The following is a 26,472-nucleotide window of genomic DNA, read 5'->3' as shown; positions in this document are numbered from 1 at the left end:
ATGCTGAAATACTTTTTCATATCCATGACCAGCATCTGCCCCCTCTCCAGCCCCCGCCCCATTCCTGCCAGCTGGATGGGGCTTCCTGGTGGACGGCGGCCTCCCACGGAGGCCCAGCTCCCTGAAGACCCCTAGGAATTCCGAGTGGTGAGAGGCCTGGCAGCTTCTTGCATGACCTTCAGCCCAGCCCCTCCCCCTCAACCCCTCCTCCCAACCGAAGATGAGGCCAGATAAGGCGCCAAGTAAACTGGCGACTCTGACTCTCTCCACTCTCTCGGAAGGAGCCCGAGTGGAGGGGAATAAGGGGTGACCAAACCAGGAAATGCACTGCTGCATTTCCCCAAACCACACGGACCTTAAAACTCGTCAGACCGGTTTCAAATTAGCCAATACCCAGAAGAATTTATTAAATGCAACTGTTATGATTCATTGAGATTCACTCCAATTCCAAAATGAGAAGTGACAGTGTAATGACTGGATTTATTTCCCCCAAAGCAGTCACAGTAAAAGTGCCTGAGTAAAAGATGGGATAAAAGCATGAAAGCAAAGACTTAAAAACGGCTCTGTGCTCATCCGCTGTAGGAAAAGGAGGGCAGAGAAGAGTTGAAAGCTTGGGTTAAGACGATGAGGGGCTCGCCGGGTCTTCTCCATTTGGGGAAACTTTCTGGAAAGGAGACCGCGGTACGTGTCTACCGAGTGCTTTCTCATGCCGGTCCTATTTTGTTTTGCAATATACAACCTTCCGGACTGTTCCGTTTGTTTGGAATTTATGATGAAGTCCAGTCTCCAGAAACTGTCTGCTTTCTCCCTTGGTCAGCCAGCCTCAGAAACTCCCACTTCATCCCTTCTTTTCCTTCTCCAACATTTAACCAGCATTCAATTGGAATCAGATACATGCCTGGCCTGGAGAATTCTCTGCCTTGTTGGGGCAGATGTCAATTAAGATACTGGATCTATCTATAACAGGCATAATCCAAACCCAAAAACCTTGCTACCAAAGTAATCCCTTTTGCCATCCCAAGCCGTCCAACCACCTGCTCAAGTGAAGCCAAGTGAGTCTTCTGGTTCATCATCATGAGGCCCAGAATACCCATAAACTTGCCAAAGGCACCAGAAGAGGAGTTTTTGTAGACTCACTGAAGTCTCCCCTCCCACCCCCACCTCCACTTCTTCAGGCAGTGGCTCCCTCTTTTCAGGAAGCAATCTCTCTTTTCCATTCAGCTTTCCATAAAGAAGCTGGAGTTTTATTTTTCCTCGGCTTCCAATCTGTGCTTTGGACAGTCCCATAAAATTCCTTAGGAATTTATGGCCTGCTTTTCCTTTCAAGTGGAAAAGCACTAATCCCTCACAGAGGGGAAGGACAAGTGTTTTGAATGGGAGGTATGCTAGAAATATGTCCATTCAGCATAGGTGAGTTGGGGCCTGACCCACTGTTGAAGGCTTCCATGATGAGCCTAGCCCTTGACATAGAGCATGGTCTCAGTAACAGCCTGGGTAAAAGTGAGTGCTTGGCTTTGAAAGATTTCTCTTGACCAGAAAACTTATCTTCACCTGTCACTGCCATCCAAAAATTCCCGAGGCAGAGCTGTCACCTAAATGTCATCCTCTACAGCACTCTTCTAAAATGCCAGCCCGTATAACTCGTTATTATGTGTCTACACCTCAGTGTAAATGAGTTTATCAGCAAGAGGAATCCAGGAACACTGACTTTGCCCCAGGCTAAGAGGGGGTCTCAAGGGAAAGAAAACCTGAAGTCCATCTTTGCCTCCTGCCCTCCTTCACATTTTTTGTTGCAAGTCAGCTCCAAAGATCTGATCACACTCAGATCTGTGCAAATAGCTTTTCACCATCTTTTCTAATAAACACAAGGGAATGGGATATTAAAATATGCCTTCACAATTGAGTTGATTGGTAGCAACAACCAAGTAGCAGATGATTTCTGAGAAGGAGGGAGAGTTCACTTGAACTTGGATGATATTCAGCCTGATTTGAGGCAGGAAAGAGGAGGAACCATGGGGTTCTGTCTCAGTCCATGTAATTCTATATGAACAATCTCAGAAACCATAACATTAGCTTTGCTACTGCTTTATAAATGTCATTGACTAAAGACAAAACGAAAACTACTACAATATCATTTAGACAATCTTGCGAATGAGGGACCCATCTGCACCCCTATTTTCATATAAAAATATTTGTTCAACCTCAGCTTTTCTCCCCAAAACAGTGTTGCATGATCAAATGAGCTGGAGAACACTATTCACTAAACTGTCATCCTGGAGATTAATGGAAATTAGCATATTAAAGGCTCTGAGAAGGCATGCAATAAAATGTTTAGCTTTATTTAATCTATCGTGTCACAAATCTACTTGATTATGGCATTTATTGATTTACTTCTTTTATTCTGCAGACGACATTTTAGAAAACCCTGCTCCAACTTAAGAGGAAGGATCTGGCCATTGCAGTAGGCTGAATTACAAAGTAAATGCATCTGAACACTGTAGAGAATTCTGGAAGTGGGAGGAACAAAAAGGAGAATCTTAAAAAAAAAAAAAAAAGTAATCATCCCTCATCACAGTTCTTACTATCCTTTTGACAGGTAAAGACCAACCTCTAAGAGACAGGTGAAGGGTTATCTCAACAAAAGAGACAAGTCTCCACTTTTGTCAGCCCAAAGGGTGAGCTGATAAACTGTTCCAACTTCAGTCAACAGGTGGAGAACAAACTGAAAGCATAAATATATCCATCAGCCTCCTTATTAAAAGTTCCAGACACACGGTATCGGCTTTAACTTGTGACCGATAACCTGGATGGGCAGATAGAGGTGGATGATGGGAGTGTAGCAGGTGCATAATGGTTTGGATCCAGCTAGCTACATAAGCACCTTACTAGGAATCAGGAAACCTGTTTGCTCCTAATTTCTGTCTCTACTGCATTTTTTATTTTGATCAAATCACTGAAGTTCTGAGCTCTTATAGTTTTCCATCGGTACATGACGATTTAATGAATATCTGTTACTAGATATCAGTTTTCACATTCTTTCAATTGGAGGGAATATGTTCCATAGGCCTTTCCACCACTTAGGGATGATTTGATGATCCCTAAGAGGAAAAGAGAGAGAAAGTAAAGAAAGGGGAAGCAAAGATGAAGGTGGGAAGGAATTTTGATTCATTTGAATGCCTTTTGAATAGAGCTTAAGTGTATAAATACATAAAAGTAGGGACACCTGGGTGGCTCAGTTTGGTTGAGTGTCCGACTCCTGATTTCAGCTCAGATCATGATTCCACGGTCATGGGATCAAGCCCTGCATGAGGCTCTGCGCTGAGTGTGCAGCCTGCTTAGGATTCTCTCCCCCTTGGCCCCTCTCCCTGACTCGTGCTCGCTCTCTCTCTAAAAAAAATAAAAATGAAAAAAAGAATACATAATGGTATTGAATGTATCATGGCATTGATATCAATACCTTCTGGACCATGCCCTGGGCCTCTTGGACTCAGTGTGTTTGGGAGACTATATATCCAGGCATGTAAACAGTAAACAGTAATAGCTAAAATAGTGAAATAGTAAATATAGAATAAGTAAATAGCTCTTCCTAACAACCAAGAAATGTAGGTGCTTATTCATCTGCCCCAGCTGTCGATCCATCATTTAACTTCCCTGGGTCTTACTTTTCTGAGATGTCAAACTAAGAGGGAGAACATGTATCCGTGAGGCACCACTATGTGATTCTGCATGCCATCTACAGGGATTTCAGGAGATGGTGGGGGGGGGGGGTGGGCGTGCTCCTGGAGAACATAAAGTATTTCAGTTCATCAGGTCATATCTGCATCCTACATTGTTACGGGACTTGCTCACGGAGGAGTCGTTCGGCAGGTTTTTCAGAACCAGTCTAGCCTACCCATTCTTCAGAAGCCACCTCCTGCACAAAACCCTTGTGGATCCTCCCCTGGATAATCCTAACACATCTGCTTTTATGGAACTGTCTGGCTGAGCACATTCAAAGCTTACTGAGAGCAGAGAACCCTGTCTTCTTTGTTTTCCACATCTTATTAGTACTAAGTAAAGTTCTGTTAAATGAAAATTGGTGTTCTAGGCCATTATTTCTCAAAAATTTTTTTAGTTTTATTTTTTTAAGCTTATTTATTTATTCTTGAGAGAGAGACGGAGACAGACAGAGACAGAGCGAGAGCAGGGGAGGAGCAGAGAGAGAGAGAGAGAGAGAGAGAGAGAGAGAGACAGAACCTGAAGCAGGGTCTAGGCCCTGAGCTGTCAGCACAGAGCCTGACGCGGGGCTCGAACTCACAAACCGAGAGATCATGACCTGAGCCAAAGTCAGACGCTTAATTGACTGAGTCACCCAGGTGCCCCCCAAATTTTTTTTATTGGGACCCACAGTAAGTATTAAGATCATATAAATAATACTCATATAAGTAAAACTGAAACAGAAGCTTTATAAAGCAACATCTACCCTTACTGTATGCAATGCCTTCTGATAATTTTGATATTGTTCTACACTGCTTCCATATTTAAAATTGCTATTTGAGACCCACCTAATGGATTTCATGACCTCAAATGATGGGTCCTGACGTATAGTTTGAAAAACTACTCAAGATATGCCCTGATCCTCTTTTCTCCCCCGCAAAATGAAAAAAATGGATCCTCCACAAGAAGCCGATGAAAATTCTAGAAGTTCTTCACTGATTTAAATTTGGAAAGTGTCAAATGATGCTCACGTGCCTCATATCCAAATCCCATTAGAGAAGGCACACGGCAGGCAGCCTTACTGTGTGTGGGCGTCACTATCATTCCACCAATAGGTTAGGACAGGATCTACTTCCCTTTCTAAAACTGATGTGATCAGTCTTTTCAAGCATGCATTTCTCCTTTTTATATTCCTGAGTGTAGGTAGGAGACGTCTCCTTCGGAGCCCCTATTCCTCCTAGCACTGCCTCATGCACAGGGCAGGGCTCAAACCTCCAGGAGGGAGAGCAGTAAACAGCACACCCCTGGTGAAAGCATCCACATGTGAAAGGTGCTCCGTCTGGGTCTGAATCTTCTCAGAGCACTGGAAAGGGCTTTCAAACACATGCCTGATGGGCCTCAGTTACTCTCCAGGGACTCAGGAGGTTTTCTGAGTCTACAGAACTGCTATGCATCCCACCCACAAAGGGGACAACCACATGACTCCACTTTCCTGCTTGTTTCTGAATCACTGTCTTATCTGTCTTCCTCCCTTTCCCCCTTAAAATAGTTGGCTTCACGGTTGTCTGTGCACAGTCATATGATAAGCAGTGATAAAGAAAAAAAATTTTAAAGAGCCAGGGAGGAGTAAGGAAGCAAAGAGAAAGAGACGTGTTCTCTTGCACATGGGATGGGCTCCTAAGACTCCAGTTTCCTAGAAACAAAGCCCGCAGATCAATTTTAAATCTTGAGCCCCGGCAATGTGAAAAGGGCCAGGCTGAGAAACCCAAATGCTGTTCAGTGTTATCAGGCACTTGAGGAGATAAGAGCTAAGCTCTATTCTAGTCCCTACCAGGAGACACCACTGTCCTCAATTTTCTCATCCACAAACTTCGGATGAAAATGCTATCCCCCTCCCCAAATCTGAAAGTGGTTCATCACTATGACTTGTGTGTGTGTCACGTTTCATTTTGCTGAAGTATGTAAAATGAGTATCCAACCCAACAAGGTAGGCAGAGCCAATATGACTATTTGCATTTTACAGTTGCGGGAACTACGTTCAGAGAAGTTACATTTCTTCCCTGAGGTCACACCGCTCATTCCTGTGGAGCCGAATTAATAAAGAATAAACAAACACATTGTGAATGCAGCCTTTTGTGAATGTATACTGGCCCACAAATGCTTGAAAGCAGGCAGCAAATACAAACTTAGCAAGCCATAGTGATTTCCTACGCAACTCATTCTAATTAGAACAACCCCTCTATCCAAGTCATGGATAGAGATGGAAAGCAATCCGTAATCCCTAGAGACCCTGCAACACACAGAATCTAACCAGGCACTCTCACAACATAAATCCTAGACCACATAATCTACAATTTATTTTTTACAATATAATGATAATGATGATAGTAATAATAATAATAATAATAATAATAATAGGGCTCCTGGGTGGCTCAGTCAATGAGACATTCGACCCTTGATCTTAGCTCAGGCCTTGATCTCAGGGTCATGGTCAAGCCTCGCGTTGGGCTCCATGCTGGGCATTAAGACCTACTTAAATAATAATAATAATAATAATAATAATAATAATAGTGACAACAGCTAACATTTTGTGTGCGCTTATCATGTGATAAGCGCTTTTCTAAGCATTTACTACACATTATATTGTTTATTCCAAATAACACGATTAGAGAGATATTACTGATCTTGTTTTATAGATGATGAAATGAAGTCTCAGAGAAGTTAGACAACTTGTCAGAAGGATGCACAGGGGCGCCTGTGCGACCGACTCCGGCTCAGGTCATGATATTGCGGCTCATGGGTTCAAGCCCTGTATTGGGCTCCATGCTGACAACTCAGAGTCTGGAGCCTGCTTCAGATTCTGTGTCTCCCTCTCTCTCTCCTCCCACTGCCTTCCACCTCACGCGCTCTCTGTCTCTCAAAATTAAACTAAAAAAAAAAAGGAACGCAGAGCTGGTTCAGGGATTGGGACCTGTCCCTCTAGTGCAAAGCCTTTGCATTTAGCCATGATGCCACCTGCTTCAAAATGCAGTCACTGTACTCTATCTTTTTCACCTTTTCTTACAAGTCAAATATATACACATACAGTTGACCCTTTAACAACCTGGGTTTCAACCGTGCAGGTCCACTAATAGGCAGGTTTTTTCAATAAATACAGTACAGTACTATAAATACAGTATTTTCTCCTCCCTATGATTTTCTTAATAATATTTTCTTTTCTCTAGTTTTCTTTGTAAGAATACAGTATATTGTATCTATATATTCAACATAGCAAATAATGTGTTAATCTATTGCTTAAGTTACTGGTAAAGCATCTGGTCAACCACAGGCTATTAGCAGTTAAGTTTTGGGGGAGTCAGGTTATACTCAGATTTTCAACTGCACAGCATCAGTGTCCCTAACCCCCTCATCGTGCAAGGGTCACCTGTAATAACAGGGGAAACTATATGCGCAAATGAGGCGGTATATGGGAACTGCCTGTACTTTCTGCTAAATTTTTGGTAAAACCAAAACTGCTCCAAAAAAAGCAAAGTTTAGGGGCGCCTGGTTGGCTCAGTTGGTTAAGTATTCAACTTCATCTCAGGTCATAATCTCCCAGTTCGTGGGTTTGAGCCCAGTGTCAGGCTCTGCACTGACAGTTCAGAGCCTGGAGCCTGCTTCGGATTCTTTGTCTCTCTCTCTCTCCCCCTCTGCTGCTTGTGCTCGCTCTCTTGCTCTCTCTCTCTCTCTCTCTCTCTCAAATAAACTTTTAAAGAAAAGCAAAGTTTATTGGTTTTTTTAAATAATGTTGAAATGAAGGTAAAAGATAAAAATTCTCCCTATTATGTCAGCACCCTCCCTTGCCTTTTCCTTTTTAAAAATAACATACAGATATGTGTGTGCGTGTGTGTGTGTGTGTGTGTGTGTGTGTGTGTGTATGATTTTTAAATATTACCACACTCTCTGTCATGGAAGGAAGGAGAACACTCCAGAACAAATGTTTATAGAACACCTACTGTTTAGTTAAATACTATTATAATTTAATGTTAAAATTTACTTAAACAATCGAACATCTATCATGTACAAGGCAATATGTCAAGTGTTAGCACAAACTGGCCCAAGTGTTTACTCTCTGGGATCTTTCCTACCTCTGTAAGAGAACAGATAGAGAATACCCCAACATGAACACTAGACATCAATAATTTTAAGTAGAGAGTGCAAACAGTAAAAGCTACCAGGATTCCAAGGGCCAAAAGAGCTATAGCCCGGAGAGTTCTAGGAAGGAGGCCCAAGAAGGAGGGAGACTAGGAGAGGTGGTTAGAGTATTCCAGGAATATGGACATGCGGAGATCAGAGTACCAAGAAATACTGGACAGGATGAGAAAAACAAGCCACCGTGCAGGAGGCTCCCAGCATGCAGGATGCGGGATCCACTTAGTAGAAAATGGGGGAGGGGATGGACACAAGCCACATAGGACCCTGAATGTCTGCTGGAGCGATGAAGCTAGATTCTATTCTATAAGTAACTAGGAGTGGGGGTGGGGGGACAACTGGTTCTGAGCACCCCAAAAGGGTATTTAGTGCCATTGCACAACTCTTGTATAAATCCCCTGGATTCCGGAGAACAAGGCTAATAAAGATATGAAAACGAGCCCTAAAGCTATCATCATGAATTCGTACTCAGGCACCTAAAACTTAAGTGAGCTATTCTTTTCTAAAACGAAAAAAATATTTTTAAAAAAGCTAGGTGGTCATGGCCAGTGACTTGCACTTTCTGTGAATAGAGCTCTCATACTCAGTACCAGGAAAGTGAGAAGCTGTGGGGTCCTGAGGCACAGAACAGGCCAGTGGTGTGGACTGAACTTCAAACTTTCAGGCAGGAGGCTGCCTCCATGATTCCAGGGGTTCTTGAAAGGGGTCATTCATCAGAAAAACATGTTCCCTACTTCTGGCTAATGCTGGAATTGTGTTAACAAGGGGCTAAGCCTTCCATTTTAAAGTGACTGCAAATCTCCCTCTTCTGCCTTCAGTGGGACAAAGAGATGATGAACATATCCTTTTCCTGGGCATGTTTTGTTACTGGGGTCGGGGGACACAGGTCCAAGCTTTAGCAAATAAAAAGGCAGGATGCCCAGTTAAACCTGAATTCTGCACAAGAGATACTTTGGTAGTGTATGTCCCATGCAATGTTTAGGACATACTTATAGCAGAAAAGTATTTGTTGTTTATCTGAAGTTCAAATCGAACTGGGCATCATGTATTTCATTTCATCTCGCAACTCTGGGCTCTGGGCACCTAACAGAAATAGGACAGATTCCTGGAAGAGCAAAGGATACAGATAAAGGAGACTGGGTGCCAAAAACAAACTTTTCAAATCAATTTCAATATATGAAGGTCTACAAAAGCATACCACTGCTCATCAATAGGACTTAGAGTTAATGCTGACAGGCCCAAGAACCTTCACCTACCTGTCCCTCATTCAATCCTGCCCACAGCCCTACAACCCAAGAAGGGTGACTATTGCTAACCCTTTTCATAAACAAGGAAACAAAAGTTTGAGGAGGTCAAGTGAATTTTCACAAAGTCACAAAGCTATAAAACAGAAGACCCAGATCCCTACTCTTGGGTGAATTCCAAAGAAGGTTTTAAAGGAAGAAAAGGATTCATGTGGTTGAAGCAAGAAGAAAAGACAGTTTGCAAGAACTGATCCTTCATGGTCATATGAGCTCTCTGCTACCTTTAGTCTCATTACTTCAGTATCAATTATCTAAAATGAAATCTGAGCTTAAAAACCAAGGGTCCTAACAGAAAATTAACGAAGGAATTATGATTCCTTACAAGCCTCCCATAATCTTTTCAAAAGGCTGGCTACCCTTCAACTCATGTTTACCTTAGCAATTCTGATGTCCTGGTCAAAAGCAAAGTCCTGGTCTCTCAGTGCGGTACCTTTGTGCACTACCGACATTCAGGCCAGAACACGGCAACCCGTGTGCATTCTGTTAGAGGCTGGGCTTACTGAAGAGACACACGGTAGGAAAACGCAGTCAGGTGCTTTGGCCCAGAGAAATGGGATGTACACCTGGGCCACAGCAAACAGACGGTAAGAAATCCTCAAACCTCAGTCACCCCATTAGGCTCATGAGTTAATGCAGGTGATGTTCAGGTTAAAATGCAACCCTGAATCTACTTTTTAAAAATTCCAGGGGTGCCTGGGTGGTTCTGTTGGTTAAGCATCTGACTTCGGCTCAGGTCGTGATCTCACAGTTCGTGAGTTCGAACCCTGCCTGCTTCGGATTCTGTGTCTCCCTCTCTCTCTGCCCCTCCCCCACTCACACTCTGTCTCTCTGTCTTAAAAATAAACATTTTTATAATTTTTAAAAAAATTCCAGAGGGCGCAATGCATCAGGTAGGTCAGGACCAAAGCCAGCCCCAAGACAGGTAACCCATGTTCCCTGAACCTCCCACCCCAGGGGCTGCCTAAGAAGCACCAGGTTCTAGTTCTGCACACCTGGAATCTGGCAAATGCTGAATTCCTGTTGCCAGCTTATTTCAGAGAGGGAGGGAAGTAGGGAATGGAACAAAACTCCTCATTTGGCCATTACTGAATGAAATCTTCAGACAAAAGCACAGTTTCACCTGTATCAAATAAAAAGTATTAAATGCAGACAATTACCAATAATTAATTACCATTTATTGAGAACTTGCTGGAAGCTGGGCACTTTTTCATGTTTCATCTGTCATTATAATAGCTCTACAAGGTAGCTATGATTCCCGTTTTACAGATGAGGGGACTGGTAGATAGGTTAAATAATTTTCCTAGTATCATGCAGCCACAATTGAGAAAACTAGAATCTGACCCAGGACTGACTCCAAAGCCCACGTGACTGTTCAAGATCCATGAATTTAGATTAAGTCACCACTCAATGACATGAAGGATGCCATCCTACAAAGCTCTTCTTCATCTCTATTGGGCCTATTAAGAAATAAACAAAGAAAATCAGCTGGAAATATAGCGTGAGAGATTGGGGTTAACCCTTAGGATAGATTCCCTTGATAATCAAGAGTTCAACATATCATCATAGTGATGCTGTTCAACACCTTGCTCTGAGCAAAATCCTTAGAACGTAAAAAGTGTTTATTATTTATTTGTTGAATGGCTGGCCGGCTAGCTGTATAAACAGATGAATGCATGAATATCCATTCTGTCCACTGTTCCCTTTCTTTGGATAGCTTATCATTTTGGTTTTTGTGTGTGCTTTGTTAATGAAGCAATTATTTTTGGATTGCATCCCTCCTTGGACCTCACTGGTTTCCTAACTGCCCTCATCACCCAAAATGCTAAAAAACTGCTTGCCCAACATTTTGTATGCTCTTCCTCCCGTTTAGAGGGGCTCCCTTCCCTACCCAGATTCCATTTTTGACAAGGCCTGGCTCAAAATCTTATGAAGAAGCCTTTGCCAACTAGTAGAACCCACATTAATCTCCTCTCCTGTGATGTCCCACAGGGTCTTCAACTTCACTGTTTCATGAAAGGGTGTTAATCCCAAATCCCCAAAGGGCCCACTTGAGGAAGGTCCATTTCTTCTTTTATCTAATTATAATGTTTTGCAAAGTATGTCCACAAAACACTAGTTCTATGATGCTAATAGTTTTTTCACAAATAAGGGCATTCTATGATGGATAAGTTTGAGATATACATAGCTACACACAGAGGGATACAAGTCCCTTTCCTACAGGCCATCTTGGCGCCTTAAATATACTAATGCGCATTTGACTCTGCAAAATTCCCCAACCTCTTTGATCAGAGCAATCTGAAATTATTAGAAGGCTCCTACTCTTTGAAAGATACCCTGGCAAACACTGGTCGATTACACGCCCATCCTCGGTGGCTGACTGATGATTCTCTCAGCCGCCCAAAATGGTTTAATCATCCATTCCAAAAGGTAGGGAGATGGAGTCATAAGCCCTGCATTCCAGAAATTCTGCTTGCTTGTTTGCTTTTGGAATATCTTTGGAGTGGCTCAGTCATATAGACGGAGGGCTCCATTTAAAAAATAAATATATTTTTGTGGGCCTTGAACAGTACGTAAAGAAGCAAGCTATCAAAAATGACTTTGTGATTTTGATCACAGTAATAAAGATAAGGAGGGAAAAAAAGCAGAGGCTGGCAGTTTTTCAGAGATATAAGACTTAGCTTCATGGAGAACAATAAAGATAAAATATCATCAACTGCTAGGCTGAGCAAAGTCAAGGCCCAAAATGCAGAGAGCCAAGTACGGATCACTGTTAACAGAGGCCTTACCCAAGGGTATCTAGATCTATACTAACGCCTGCCTTCACAGGTGTGGAATCTAAGGTCAAACCCCATTGATTAATAGAAATCACCTGACTCCTAGTCAATAAATTTCTCAGGGAGTTGGGGGGAAGTATTAGTGAACCCAGCCCTGAGGAGGTGAAGCCTAGGGTGTCCCCAGGCTCAGAAAACCCTGGGATGGGCTCTCCTTCTTAATTATAATTTTATTCACCAAAAGATCTGTGTTACTCATAGATTAATATTGTGTCTCCTACCAGACTACATGCTCCATGAGAACAGCTCCTGGCATGGCACCTGGCATATAAAGTATTCACGAAATATTTGCTAAATGGATGAAACGATGGCTGGAGCAATGAATGAACATACCACTTTGTCCACTGGTTAGAATCTTTTGTGGGTTCCGCCATCTTTCTTTCCAGCACTGTACTGGATGGTGAACTTCTAAAGTTTCTTTCTTTTTTTTAATGTTTATTTATTTTTGAGACAGAGAGACAGCATGAATGGGGGAGGGTCAGAGAGAGACGGAGACACAGAATCTGAAACAGGCTCCAGGCTCTGAGCTGTCAGCACAGAGCCCGACGCGGGGCTCGAACTCGTGAATCACGAGATCATGACCTGAGCCGAAGTCGGACGCTTAACCGACTGAGCCACCCAGGCACCCCATGGATGGTGAACTTCTAAGAAGAGCAGAATCTAAGTTAGTCTGATGAAAGAGTGCTGCCGAATGAGTGACTGGCTACCTGTACTCCCTGAGTGGCTCATACTCTGCTTGGTGAACCACTGGGAGGAAGACACTTCTACTCACAAGATGCTTGTATTTGGCTAGGGTAAGACTACTGGCATCAAGAGATAGTACAGTCTGAAAAAAAAATCTACTCAAGAAGGACATAAGCAAAATCAAAGTCTATGTTTTTCCTCGATAATTAATTACTGATCTGCCCACCATGATTTTCCTAAACCCTTCTTGAACCTGATTGTATCTTTAATCTGATCTACCCCTTGGAGTCATTAGCTCAACGAGTTTATGCCTTGCTGGCAAATAAAGGTGACTTTTTCACTGGCTTAAAAAACTACCTCTCTGAAACTTCAAGGTGAAGTAGAGGGGACCGGGAGAGGTAGGGCAGGAGAGGTTCTCATTTCTGTGCTTGGATTCGTTAACAGATTGTGCTTTCCCCCTTCCTCCCAGGCATGATATCATGGGGCTCAATCATATTCCCTCTGGAGTCTCCATTCTGTTTAGTGGCCAGTGAGCTGCAGTGACAACAGTACGTTCCTGTCCCCTCTGCAATCCCAGCACAGTACAGACTTTTGGCCACTTCACATGGTTTCTGCCAGAGAACTGGATTTCAAACAGGTGCAGCCCTGCTGATTAGCATTATAATAGATTGTAATTACTTAACCAGCCCATATATACCCGGAGGAACTTGGAGAGAAATATAATGTTTTGCCAAGTGTAGCTTTTATTTATGTAAAATACTGCAGGCCTGCTCTGGAGTTCTTTTAGTCTAAGTGAAATCCTGGAAGCTTTGTCTGCATATGCTTCAATGAGTTCCGGCACTGGAGTTCAGGCACTGGAATTTAAAATTTCATTTCTTGTTGTTGTCAATTACAAAAGGTTTTGTATCTAAGGCCCTTAGGAGAATTTAAACTTGATTTTAAACTTGGCAAAGGGAGGACAAGTGGGCCTTTTTCTTCTCCCCTTCCCACAGCACCTTGCACAGGCCCTGACACCCAGAGTGTTTATAACTCCTCTCAAAGGGGTCCCTGGGTGGCTCAGTCAGGTGAGCCTCCGACTCTTGATTTTGGCTCAGGCCATGATCTCATGATCATGGGACGGAGCCCCACACCAGGCTCTGCACTGAGCCTGCTGCCTGCTTGAGATTCTCTCCCTCCCCCCCTCCCTCTGTCCCTCTACTTTCCACTTGTGTGGAAATAATATGGCTTTCTTCCATAAGAACAGCTTCAAGGATCCCACAGATTTTTTATGAGATATCCTTTCCTTCTGTCTTCTCCTCACTTCTTTCAACTGTACACAAAGACTGTTTAAAGGGATTCCTTCAACCGTTTACCACACTGGTCTTCCCAGCTAGATTTCACCCTCCTTGATATCATAGACAACTTTTGTCTTACCAAGTCCCCGACTTGCTAAGGGAATACACACTTGTTTAATTAAATTCATTCACTCATTCAACAGGGGACCAGGAACTGTCTGGGATACCAAGGGTAGAGCAGTGAGCAAACACCAGTGCATTTATAGAACTTCTGTTCTGGTGTTAGAGACAGACAATTAAGAAAAACATATGAGATAGAGATAAGACCCAAAGAGTAAAACTAAAGCAAGAAAGGAGTATGTAAAACATCAAGGAGAAGGGTGAAATTTTAAATAGGGTTACCAGAAAAGGCCTTACTGAGAATGTGATATTTGAGTAAAGGCTTGATCCATGAGGATATCTGGGAAAGGAACATTCCAGAAAGATGGAACAGCCAGTGCAAAGACTGAGGTAGGAACATGGTGAATATGTTTAAGGGGGTCGAGTGGGTCAACATGGCTGGGAAAAGAATGATGGAAAAAAGTAGCAAGCAATATAGGGTCAGAGAGGTCATAACGGGAGGCTGACCGTGTTGGCCTTGTAGGTTATAAGGACGTGGGTTTCTACCAAGAGGTCTGTGAACTGAGCGGCATGAGCTGGTGAAGTTGTGTCAGAGGGGAAACAGTTAGGATGCTGTAGAAATAATCCAGGTATGAGATGATAAGGTCTAGGGCCAGAGTGATGTCAGCAGAGGTAAACAAAGATGACCATATTTGGGATATATTTTGAAGGCAGAGAAAACAAATGCTGCTGTGCGCCTGGATATGGGGGCATCAGAATGCCAGGCATCAAGAACAGCTTCTCACGGATTCTGGCCCAGGCAACTGAAAGGATGCAGTTGCCATTTCTTGAGATGGGGAAGCCTGTAAGAGGCTTAGATTGGGGAGGGGGGAATCAGATATACAGTTTTTGACATAATAGAGTTTGAGATGCCCTTGCACAATCAAATGATAATGACCAGAAGGCAATCACATATATGAGTTCTGAAGCTATAGTTACATGGGCTGGAATTAGGAATTTGGAGTCAACAGCATTGAGAATGTATGTAAATCCATGAAACTAGATGAAATTGATACAGTAAAACCAAAACAGCAGCTCCCAAATATCCTTATTTTCAATTGGTCAGATGCTTCAATAAATAATTAACCTTTGACTACAGTGGCCACACAATTCCTAGACTTTTCAAAACAATCTCATTTCAAGTGATTCTAATATTTTCAAAAAGGCAATTGTTAAGCGTAATTAAATTAACTTTATTTTTAGACTATGTGAGACTTTTCATATAAATACATTCACAAATCAAAGAGAGAAATATCACTGGACCATATGTTCTGATTTAAGATTCTAAAACTATGAATATACACATATAACTCTTCAACTATTAATAAAATTGTTAGAATGTACTGTAGCCTGGCCCTTTGCTAAGAACTTTACATAGATTCTCTTATTTCTCATAAAAACCCCCAAGAGGTTGTCAAATTTCATAAGAACTATTATAGTCCCATTTTACAGATGAAGAAACAGACATAAAGAGCCTAAGTCACATGCCTCAAGAATGACAGATGCAACCTGGGGCACCTGGGTGGCTCAGTCGGTTAAGTGTCAGGTCAGGTCATGATCTCATGGTTCGTGGGTTCGAGCCCCTCATCAGGCTCTGTGCTGACAACTCAGAGCCTGGAGCCTGCTTCAGATTCTGTGTCTCCCTTTCTCTCTCTCTCTCTGCTTCTACCCCCCACCCACCCCCCCAGCCCCCGAGCACGCACACGCGCGCGCGCACACACACACACACACTCTCTCTCTCTCTCTCTCTACCAAAAATAAATAAATAAACATTAAAAAAAAAAAAAAAAGAATGGTAGATGTATCCTGTAGGTAGAATCCACAGATCCAAGGGAGAGGGGCCCACTGAAGAGTTGGGGAACTGAGGGTCTCAAATATTCACTAACTCAGCTGCTGGTCAAAGACAATACAGAGGAGAAATAGGGCTGACAGACAAGGTCTGACTGCCCAGAAGACCCTTTAACTGCAGGGCCCCCATGCCAAGTGGCTTTTTGCAATGATAGCACTGGGGCAAGAACTAACCCTTAGGGCAGTGGTTAAATAACCAATTATGTACCATAGGGAGCAGTATTTAATGAGATGTTAAGTATTATAGGAGTCAGTAGGGAGTCGAGTATGGAGAAATCCTGGAACCTAAGCTGTTGTTGGACAAATTCAAGGTGTACGTTGCATAGGTGGAAAGGGGCTTTGACCACGCCCAGTCCTTCCACACCCCCTTCTAGAACCTTCCCACCTCACTCTATCTAAATGATAATAATAGCTTTCAGGGATCTTCTAAGATTTCCCCACAAAAGTCCTGAAGGTAGAGAGATGCCTTCAGGCAGTGTATATCGAGGGGTACTCAAGCCACCCTCCCTGTGAGACAGAACAGGGCCAGTTTAACCACCAAGCCAGTCCTCAGGCTCTGCCCAGAGCATCAGCATCTGAACTAACAGGGGGTTGGCCTGGGCCTCTGTTGTTGTAACAGTCTCCCCATGGGATTCTGGGGTCAACACAAAGTAACAGTTCCTGAGCCTGACCCCTTCAGAAAGAGTGTTGGCCTATCTCACAGGGTCAGCAGGGTGGAATAATTTTGAGAAACCTTGTTAATGAGCTATTTGGGAAATATGAAACAGAAACACTAGTGTCCCATTCCTTGCCAGACGAGGCTATCCAACTGAAAAGAAACATTTTGGAGATGAAAAACTGGCTTATTTAGGTCCTGTATAATAATCAACTCCATAAAGAACCCTTTCTGGGACCAATCCCATGGTAGGCTTAGGGGACATAATACTAACTGTAGTCGCTAAACGTTCATGAGCTCTTGCTGAGGGCAGGCCTCGGTCTATCACTTTCCATGTATTAACTCCTTTCATCCCTTCAACAAATGCATTTTGTTAGAAGTAGAGACTTTTACAGTCATCCACTTTTTACAGAGGAAGAAACAGGAACACAGGTTAAATATCTCACTAAAGGTCACAAAAGCTATTGGTGGTAGAGGCAGGATTCGAACCCAAGCAGCCTCCCTCCAGAGCTCTGCCCTTAAGCACTGGGCTGTACCACCTCTCAGAAAATGACTGTCATTATCACTGCATTAGGAGTGCCTCTTCTACACCGGGGAGGAAGCCAGGGAGTGACACAAACCAAAGATGTCTTCAGAGGCAGGGGTGGTGGAACAGGGAAGGGCCGAGCTCAGAGTACACACTAAGTGAGGTGACCACAGAGCAAACTCCAGACTGCAAACAGGAGCAGTCAGCTGTCACGTGCTCGCTCCTTCCACCCTCTGCCATCCACCATGCTCCCACCATCTGTCCTCAATGCAAAGCAGCTCCATCCAGCATTCGCCGGGCCCCTGCTTCTAAGGAATCCCCATCCTTCTTGTTTCCACAACTATGCTTATAAATCTTGCTTGAGGAATCACAAAGGTCTACTATAAAATTTCAGGACATTTCTGTGTACAAAGTCTCGATACAAGAATTATCTGGAACCTTCCCTCCCCTGCTATTTTATTCTCCCCCAATGTTTCTCAAAGCATGCTTTGGTCAAATTCTCTTGGACCACTTGTTACAAATGAGGATTCCCACCACTTGTCCTAAACTACCAAATGAAAAGCTCTGAAGGTACAGATATAGGCAGACCTATATTTTTAACACCCTCCCCTAGTGATTCTAATGCACACTCAAGTCACAGAAGCATTATTATCTCGTTCCTGGAAAACAAGCGACAGCAACAGTGTTTAATGGGTTTCTGCTTTCAGTACAAGTGAGATCTTCCCATCTCTCTGTAATGAGCTTTCTCTAAAACAACTCCCTTTGTCATCACAACTGATGCATCTCTCATTATCTGGAGAATAATTATCTCAGCCTGGCTTTCAAACATTCTAGAATCCACCTCAGTTTTCTAAACTTTCTCCTACTCCAGTGTATCCAAATTGTGGCTCCCCGTATAGCTAACGATGTGAAGAGGTACCTGACATGAACTTCCTTCCTTTTTATTTTAGAAGCCATGTGTTTATGTTCATGTGAACGAAGAAAAATTGCAACCGCAATATTCCAACCTGTGACACTGGGGCTAAAGTGAGAAATAAGGGAATCAGTGTTTAAAGGTTTTAAATAAATAATAGCACAGGTGGTATGAAGAGAAAAGTCTTAAATGGGGGAGATTTTATCCTGTCTGACCGTGGCTGACAGGCACCCTCAGTTTGGGCCATGCCTGTCTGTTCCCCAACCTTGACCACAGGTGTTCTCAACCTTTATTCCAGCAGTGTCTGTGCCCATGGAATGATGTCTCCTATTGTGAATACCTCTTTAAATGCTACCCACCACCTCATGCCCAATTCATGCCTCCTTCTGACCTTTTTGTAACTCAAGTTTTGGTGTTTTTTTGTTTGCTTTTTTTTATCTGTCCAATACCTGTTGTACCTAATTCATATTTGCTACGAGACAAAAGAGATACGATTTTGAAAGCACTTTAAATTATTGTGTACCATGAAAACATCACGGACACGGCACAAGAATCTGCAGGGAGAATACACTGCAAGGACCAGGGGGCTCAGTTCTCCCCAGACAAGCCATGGGCAATAGATGTAGTGGGCCCTGTGCTTGTCATGTGACCTTGGGTACCCACTGGGCTTCTCTGAGACTCAATGTCCTTGTCTCTAAAACCTGCATCTGTACTAGCTGATCTGGTCCAGGGCCAAGTCCAACATGAATTTGCGAACCTTAGAGAATAATAACCAGACAAGGCTAGTGCTCACTGGATGCTTCACGGCAAATGCTCCAACGTGGGGACGGTGCCCTGATGAACCTAGGGCTGGGGTAGGCTCCGGCAAAGCATCACCAGAGACACTCGGGCACCTCTCCCTCCAACGAGATGTGTTCTGTGGCTAAAGCAGCCCCACTGTTCATCCCACCTGCTCTCTGCCTCACTCACTCTCCACCTCCCTCATCGGCATAGACAGCAAAGACCCTATGGATGGCTTCACTGCCATACTCACGTTTTTCCCATCCTCTTCCTGTTCTAAGACAACAAATTCAAAACCACAAGTTCTTAGTGTGAAGGTCTGGTCCTGAAATTAGCTATCCCTGCAGCTCCCCCTCAGACATGCACTACTTTCCTGAGTCAAAGAGCCCACGTGTGGAAAGGAAATGGGGAGTGGGTGGGAAGTCTGATGGTGGGAGGCAGGCAGAAGGAAGGGGCATTGCTGAAACAGCACAGAATGGGATGGCAATGTGTTCTTTGGGACTCCACAAAGGTCTGCCTGCTTCCCAAAGTGTAAGCCGCAAATCTCCCAGGGTGGTACTTGGTATGGTTTGTTGGAGCTTCCCTGTAAGCCCCGTAACCATGGTTTCGGGCAGACTACATCACAGCGTGAGCATAAAGAGAAGAGGCTTTTTTCCTATTTTCCTCTAAAAACTCCATCTCCTTTTTAAAAATATGTAAGGTGATACGCCAAGGTGGTCCGTATGTAACCTCTGACCCTAGGAAAATCACCAAGTGGTCTGCTTTTGATAATTAGAAGGGGATTCCTCTATATTTCTCCATGAGGATCCAGATATTTCTTTTGGTATAGACCAAAGAACCCTGAAAACATATGCACCCAGAGCCACACCTGCTCTCGGTGGAAACATGTAGCATATCGGAAAACACCAAAATCCATTTCCTAATTTAATACCTTCCTTCCAAAAACGGCAAAGGCAAGGTTTGTTTCCCTGCTTCTGTGGGGGCCACGGTTGAATGCATTTGGCTTATAGTACCTGGACAGGGGAGGCCTATTTCCAAGTCCCTAATATTCTGACAATGTAATCAATCAACTCAATGTCAGACTTAGAAACAGTATCACACTGCACAGTTACCTTGAAAAATCAAAACAGGGAAATAATATAACTTTAAGTGGGATTCAAAGCACTGACTTCCAATTTCTCACAAGCAGAATCATTTTAAAACTACAACACTCATTCTGGATGAATGGGCGATGCACCGGGCAAAACAAGCTGGTCTTACGTTGCTGGGACCCTGGAGGAGACATCCTAGAGGAGAACACATTTTTCTCCCTGTATGTCAGAAGATGAGCTAACCACCATGCAACAGAACAGAAACAAGCTAGCTTCCTCCCGGAGGGAAAAATAAAGCAGCTCCTCACTGGGCTACACAGGACAAAGCCAGGACGTGCGAGAAGCCTTCAGTCTAAGGCTCCACGTGCCTCTCCAGGGACGGAGGAACCCACCCACACACAATCACACACAGCCAGCCCACCACGCGCCTGCGGAAGGCGCCGGGTTCTCTGCCAACCTTCAGCACCAGCGGCTGGGGGCTCCCCCAGCTTGCGAGCGCCCTGTAGCACCCGTTGTCTGGAGGGGACAGAGGGCCTGACCCTCTTGCCAAGTCTTCTCTTCCTTGCCCCAGCACCTACTTCTCCCCACCTACGAAATGAAGTATGCTTCCCCAAGGCAACTGAGACACATACACACACACCCCAGATGGCAATAATTCTCGGCGCCCCATGACCAACGCCAAGGCCGCGAGTGCTTCCCCGGGACCCCACAGCTGGGCTCCTGGACCCGGAGACGCCCGACTCACCCAGTCCTCGAAGTGCCGGCTCCCGTTCTGCAGCAGCTCCTCAAACTGGATGGTGCAGTTGGCCACGAAGTCGTCGTAGCCGATGGGGGCATCGTGGAAGACGGCCAGCTCGATCTTGCGCCCATTGCACACATCGGTGACGAACTCGTCGTGCCAGGCCGGGCTATTGGTCTTCTGCTTGGTGGCCGTTTGGCCGATGCGCGAGTCGTCCACGTTGAGGGCGATGTAGGGGTCGAGAAGGAAAGTCTGCGGCCGGGGTCCCACCGCATGGCGCAGCGACCAGGCTGTGGGCTTCAAGCTCACTGCCTCGCAGATTTTGATCTTAAGAAGGCCATTGAACACTACCATGGTCGGGGCGGGGAGTGGGGGCCGGGTCACTCCGTCCGCCCCGAGGGCAGGAATGAAGAACCGACGCCCCGGCGCTCTGAACCACGGGGACTCCTGGGTCCCCTCTCACCCCACCCCACACTCTCCCTACACCTTGTAGCGTTGCGCCCTAGCGCGGGCGATTCTCGGCGAGTGCATGTATTTCCTCGCCGGGCTCCTAACGGAAAACAGGGAGGGGGGGAGAGCTGGGGGACGTTCGCGTTTGGAGCAAGTCTCTCCCCCCCTACCACCAGCAGCACCCCCAGAAGAGGAGACGAGCTGTCGGCTTCGCTGCAAGCCGCGGGGGCTGTGTCGCCGCCTCGCTGGCTCTCCGGGTCCGGGCTGCGGGGACGCGGGCGCCGCGCCCGGCGCTTACCTACCTTTCCGAAACATAATCCCCGGGAAATTTCGACTCCGGGAGGGGGAGGGGGAGGTGGGACGGGGCGGGGACAAGAACCGGGGGCGCAGATTTCAACCCGGATCCTCTTCGCACACCCAGCGCCTGCCTCTGACCGCGCGGGGCGGGGGATGGATCGAGGGATGTTCAGTCTATCCGGAGGGATGCATGTCGAGAGGAAATGGTCCTCCTCGGAGCCAAATTTTTAAAAATCCACAAGCCGCACAGCCCGCCTGGCCGCCTCCTCTTGGGCGAAGCCGCGCGGCGCGGCAGTCGGCGATCGGGAGGCGCCAGGAGCCCGGAATCTCACATCCGCGCGGGCTGGGGAGTCGGGGTGGCCGCCGCTCGGGCTCGGGGCGCAGGCCGGCACCGGGCGGTGCGCAGCGCGGCGGCGGCGGGGCTGGGACTGCGACTCGGCGCGGCCCCACCTCCCGGGCGCCGGCGCCCGCCGGCCGCGCTCCCCGCGTCCCCGCTCTCGGCTGCCGCTCGCTCGCCGCCCGCCCGCTCTCCCCCTCGGTCTCTTCTCCCTCCGTCGGTGTGCGAGCGAGTCTCCCTCCCTCTAATGCAGGAAATGCGCAAAAGACGTCAGTGTGTGTGTGTGTGTGTGTGTGTGTGTGTGCGCGCGTGTGTGTGTGTATGTGTGTGTGTGTGTGTGTATGTGTATGTGTGTGCACGCGCGCGCGCGCTCCTGTGTTTGGGGAAATAGAAAGTTTTGCCTGTTGGGGGAGCAATACGGGAAAAGTGAGCTGAGGAGAGGAACGACGCAGAGAGGGCGAGCCTGCCGGGTCGCGGCGGCGGGCGGGGGAGCCGAGCAGGGGACCCGCGCGGGACCCCGGGGAGTGGCGGCGTTGCGGACTGCGGTGCGGACGCCTCGGGCCGTGGACACCTCGTCTCTGGTCTCCACCGGGAGATCAGCGGACCGCGCGTTTCCCCGGGGCTCCACGGCCAACACGGTCTCGTAGAGCCGGGGGGTGGGGGAGTGGTGGGGGTCGCACTGCGGGAGGAGAGTCGGGACCCTCCCCCAGTCCCACCCCACTCGGGCCGAGGCGGGCGAGAGCAGCGGGCGGAGTATTGGCCCGTCTGTCTGTCATTCTGTCCGGAGAGTCCCTGCTCCACCGCGTTGGGGGAGGGGAGAAGGGAGGGGCGTGCAAAGCTTGGTGCGAGTTTTTTAAACATTCATTCTCTCTTCCCTTGCTTTGGGGGCATATACCCCCTTTGGGATCTCTCCTGGACTTTTCGGGCCGCGAGAACTTGTTGACAACTGAAAGCTCAGTAGAGCCCCGGCTCTATTTGTGTTTGTTTATATTTTACAAAGTGACTTCATATTTACTCCGGGCCTTGTCTGTGCCCTTTTGGGGGACATGGCTCTGATCAGCGCGCTGACAGCGGCCGTCGAGCTGCGGCAAAACGGGGCGCGCCCTCCGGGGGGCGAGTGCCTGTGTCCGCGCTAATTTCCTCCGTAACCTTTAAACTCTCGCTGGAAGCCGCGGCGGCGGCTGATCACGTGAGGCGAGCCTTGGGCTGCTAGGGAAGAATTTCCTCCGCGGGGAGCCGGGGACCGGGTAGGCGGCCCGGCGAGGGACGGCCCCGCGCCGGGGGACGCGAACCTGGGGGGGGCGGGGCGAGAGCGCAGAGGCCCTGGGCGCGGCCCCGGCTGCTACAGCCCAAGGACTAGGCTGGGAAGAGGTCATCTCCGCTACCTGCGAGCACACGGAAAAAGAGAACCTCGGCGCTCCCCCCCACCCGGTGCCGATCCAAGTCAGGGACTTTGTAGGCATCGCGATAAACTGAGTTTTTATCTGGCGGATTTGGTTAGTGTAGACCAAAATTTTAAACCCACCCCTCGATTGCATTTTCTCAGGAGAAAAAGGTTATCATGGTCTGTAGCTTAAAGGCTTAAAAAGGATTAAAGGTGAGGAAGGAGGCAGTCCCCTGAAACAACTGGATACCAAGGGCAGCAACACAGGACGCAAGAATGATCAGAAAGTCCCAAGGTGATCTCCTAAGGCCTGAAATCGCTGCTCTGCCTGATCTTACAATTTCTCCCAGCACGCCCTGATGAATAGGGCAGCTGGGTAGAGAGTGCTAAAATGCAGTCTTAGGGACTATTGAGATCTTGTGCATGTAAAAAGTCAGGATATAAAAGTTATGCCTTACATGGCCACTCCCACCAGCTGGAGGTGTATTTTAAAATCTGTCAGTTGGACAAAGCGTGAGTGGGATGTCTCATTGCTGTTTAACTTTTATATGTCTTTGTTCATCAGAACTTTTTCCTCCTTGCTCTTTCCTTCCACCATGTTATTGTTATTAAACTTGTTTCCCCCTTCAGGGGGCATGTGATTGAAGGCAATGGCAAACAGGGCTCCATCATTGGACAATGCATCTGGGAAGCAGAACCAGCACTAGAGCTGAGATACTTGACAGGCAAAATTTAAGGGGTACCAATAATAATCAGCTAAGTAATCAATAATATTTGAATGCAATATTTTTGAAAATCAAAATTAATGTAAAAATGAATGGGCATAATATCCAACTTTTAAGTAAATTTAAATGTTGCATTAAAATATTACTTATGTTACTGAGTTTATTGGCACGCTTGAACTTCTGTACCTGAGGTGAGTGCTCCATTTGCCTCGCCCTCCCCCCATCCCTCTTGGGAAGTCTAGAAAGGCAAGGATTTCATGAGTTTAGGGATCCATGAGGGTTTCATACCTTCTCTGTACTTTCTCTGGGTGAGATTACCATGCAAACAGAAAAGTACGCAGGATTGAAAAACATTGGCCAAAATACCTCCTTTTCAATGGGTTAAATAGGAAATAAGTTTAGAATTAAGGGCATGATGAACTTGAACTTTTTGCATGATATCCTATTCCACCCGTCCCCAGACAAGACCTCCCAAGTATATATAAATAAATAGGGTCTGTTGACATCTCAGTGACTAGGCGTTCTTAAAAGCCAGTAACCTACAAATTTCCAACACCAAAATTCCTTGTGACCTGGGTACGGTTGCAGAAGGACAGCATCTGTTACGCCATGTAAATAATCAGGCTGCAATTCTCAAATGCGACCAATACCGGTGTGACCTCACCTTCCTTTTTTGTGGGTTTTAACCCTTCACTTAAGTTTTTATTTAAATTCCAATTAGTTAACACAGAGCATAATATTAGTTTCAGGTGTACAACATAGTGATTCAACACTTCCATACAACACCAGGTGCTCATCACAACAAGTGCACGCCTCTTAATTACAAGTCTTTCTGTCTGGGGTGGAGTCACTCAAAGACTTGGCCAAATACACTGCCTGTTTTGTATTGAATGAATACTTAAATGGAAAGCGAATGCCAGTATTCTACATTCAAACATCGCTAATTTCCTTCTCTTCTTACATCCTTATTTCTAAATAAACCTCTCACTTGCTTAACTCTCAAAGCTGGCGGCATACAAATCTGTATTCTCCGGGATCACCACTGCGATGCCGGATGTGAGGTTGCTGAGGGAAATTTACCTTAAATTTACCTGAAGGGGACTGCTGGGGAGAGAGTGGGGTATCCAAAATAACCCTTTGCTCCAGATTCCTGTGAAAAGAAAAACAAGTCCTTGCAGGTGGGAAACTTGAGAATGTAAAATTTCAATCAATAACTATTACCTACCTTCACCTTCTCTTGGCCCCTGTGTAGACCTGAAAGATAGGACAGAGATGGCATTGGTGCTAAATTAGATGCCCTGTCCATTCCAACTATGGCCTAGTTATTTTGTGACCTTTGGGAGAGGGAAAGGAAGAAAAATGATTTCAGAACTTAACAAAGATGATCAAGACGGTACCCCCTCCTTCAAAAACTAAGCTCACGGGGAAAAGGACCGATTGAACAAGAGTCCCCAGGGCCACATGATAAATGCTGCAATAAGATTAGGGGTGCTCCCAGAGGCAGGTTCACCCCTTGCCTGGGAAGGCATCAACCAGCAGGTCTAGACATTCCAGTAGGCGAAGAGAAGAGGGAAGGGCACTGGAGGCATTGGGAACAGAGTGTGCAGAGCATGAGTAGTAAGAGTATGGCTGTGTGGGATGAGAAAGCAACCAGGCAGTATGGCAGGCAGTAAGAGGAGGAAAGGTAGGTTGGTTGGGATAATTAAGACTCTGTTGAGCCTGTAAACAAGTTTGAAGTTTTTCCTTGAGAGACACTGGTCATTCTAAAGTGGGGAACAGCATAACCAGAGTTAATGCCTTAAAAAAAAAGCCATTTTGTAGGGATGGATATTTTCCTCTTCAGCAATCTCCCCTCCACCCCAGAAGACTCTCCCCACAACAGGATGTTAGAGAGATGGAAGATCCATGTCTGAAGATGGTTTACTCTAATCAAAAAGAAACACTCTGTGGCTATTGTTTAGATTGGCTAAAAGAAGCAGAGAGGGGGTGCCAGAACCTTAGCCTAGCATATCAATATTCATGTCCTTGTTGCTGTGCAAGTTGCCATTTATAGAATGTTAATGGCTTCTGCAAAGGTCTGCCTGGTCAGGGACTGTCATACATTCCACACATGCTCTGTGGAGCAGAATTCAACCACCTGGGCCACAGGATGGGACACGTAGTAGCATAATGACAGTAGAAGCCTTCCAGAGCTCTGTTGGCCTGGCCTGGCCTGGCCCAGCCCCACCTGAGTTCCAGCCCAGCTTCTAACCCCACCCCAGGTCCTGCCTCTTGTTGCTGGCCTATGCCTGGCCTGCTGCGTCTTCTAATTTTGGCCCTGTCTCTGCTCTGAACTCTGTTGCAGTGACCCAGAGAGCAAGCTTCACTCACACCCTGCAAAGAGATGGAGGGGTCAGAGGTAACCCCATAGAGCTTAAAGGTAGATACTGGCATGCTGCCCCTCCTTCCTCAGTGCCTTTGACCCTGAGTCCCACTCTCTCAGGCAGCATATGGAAAGTGACATCACACACCACATCTCTAGCTGTGATATTGGGTTGCATCTGGGGACTCGTAAGCATATAAATCAATCCATGGGTCTTGCCAAGCAC

General features: G+C 46.0%; 1 protein-coding gene across 1 annotated transcript in view; it reads right to left on the bottom strand.

The window, feature by feature from the left end:
- PRKCE (protein kinase C epsilon) overlaps positions 1 to 21,758 on the bottom strand; it is a 499,091-nt gene extending 477,333 nt beyond the window's left edge. The window contains exon 1 of the mRNA XM_047067544.1: positions 20,698 to 21,758. Within this exon, the coding sequence (XP_046923500.1) occupies positions 20,698 to 21,045 (348 nt within the window). The 5' untranslated portion in view covers positions 21,046 to 21,758. The remainder of the gene's footprint in view (positions 1 to 20,697) is intronic.
- Positions 21,759 to 26,472: the final 4,714 nt, after the last annotated feature.

The sequence above is a fragment of the Lynx rufus genome, unplaced genomic scaffold (assembly GCF_022079265.1).
Source record: "Lynx rufus isolate CCGP_SWC_20201006 ecotype Redwood Valley unplaced genomic scaffold, mLynRuf1.p SCAF_8, whole genome shotgun sequence".
NCBI classification, from domain to species: Eukaryota; Metazoa; Chordata; class Mammalia; order Carnivora; family Felidae; genus Lynx; species Lynx rufus.
Note: the sequence above shows the minus strand (reverse complement) of the source record. Positions and strands in the feature narration are given on the sequence as shown.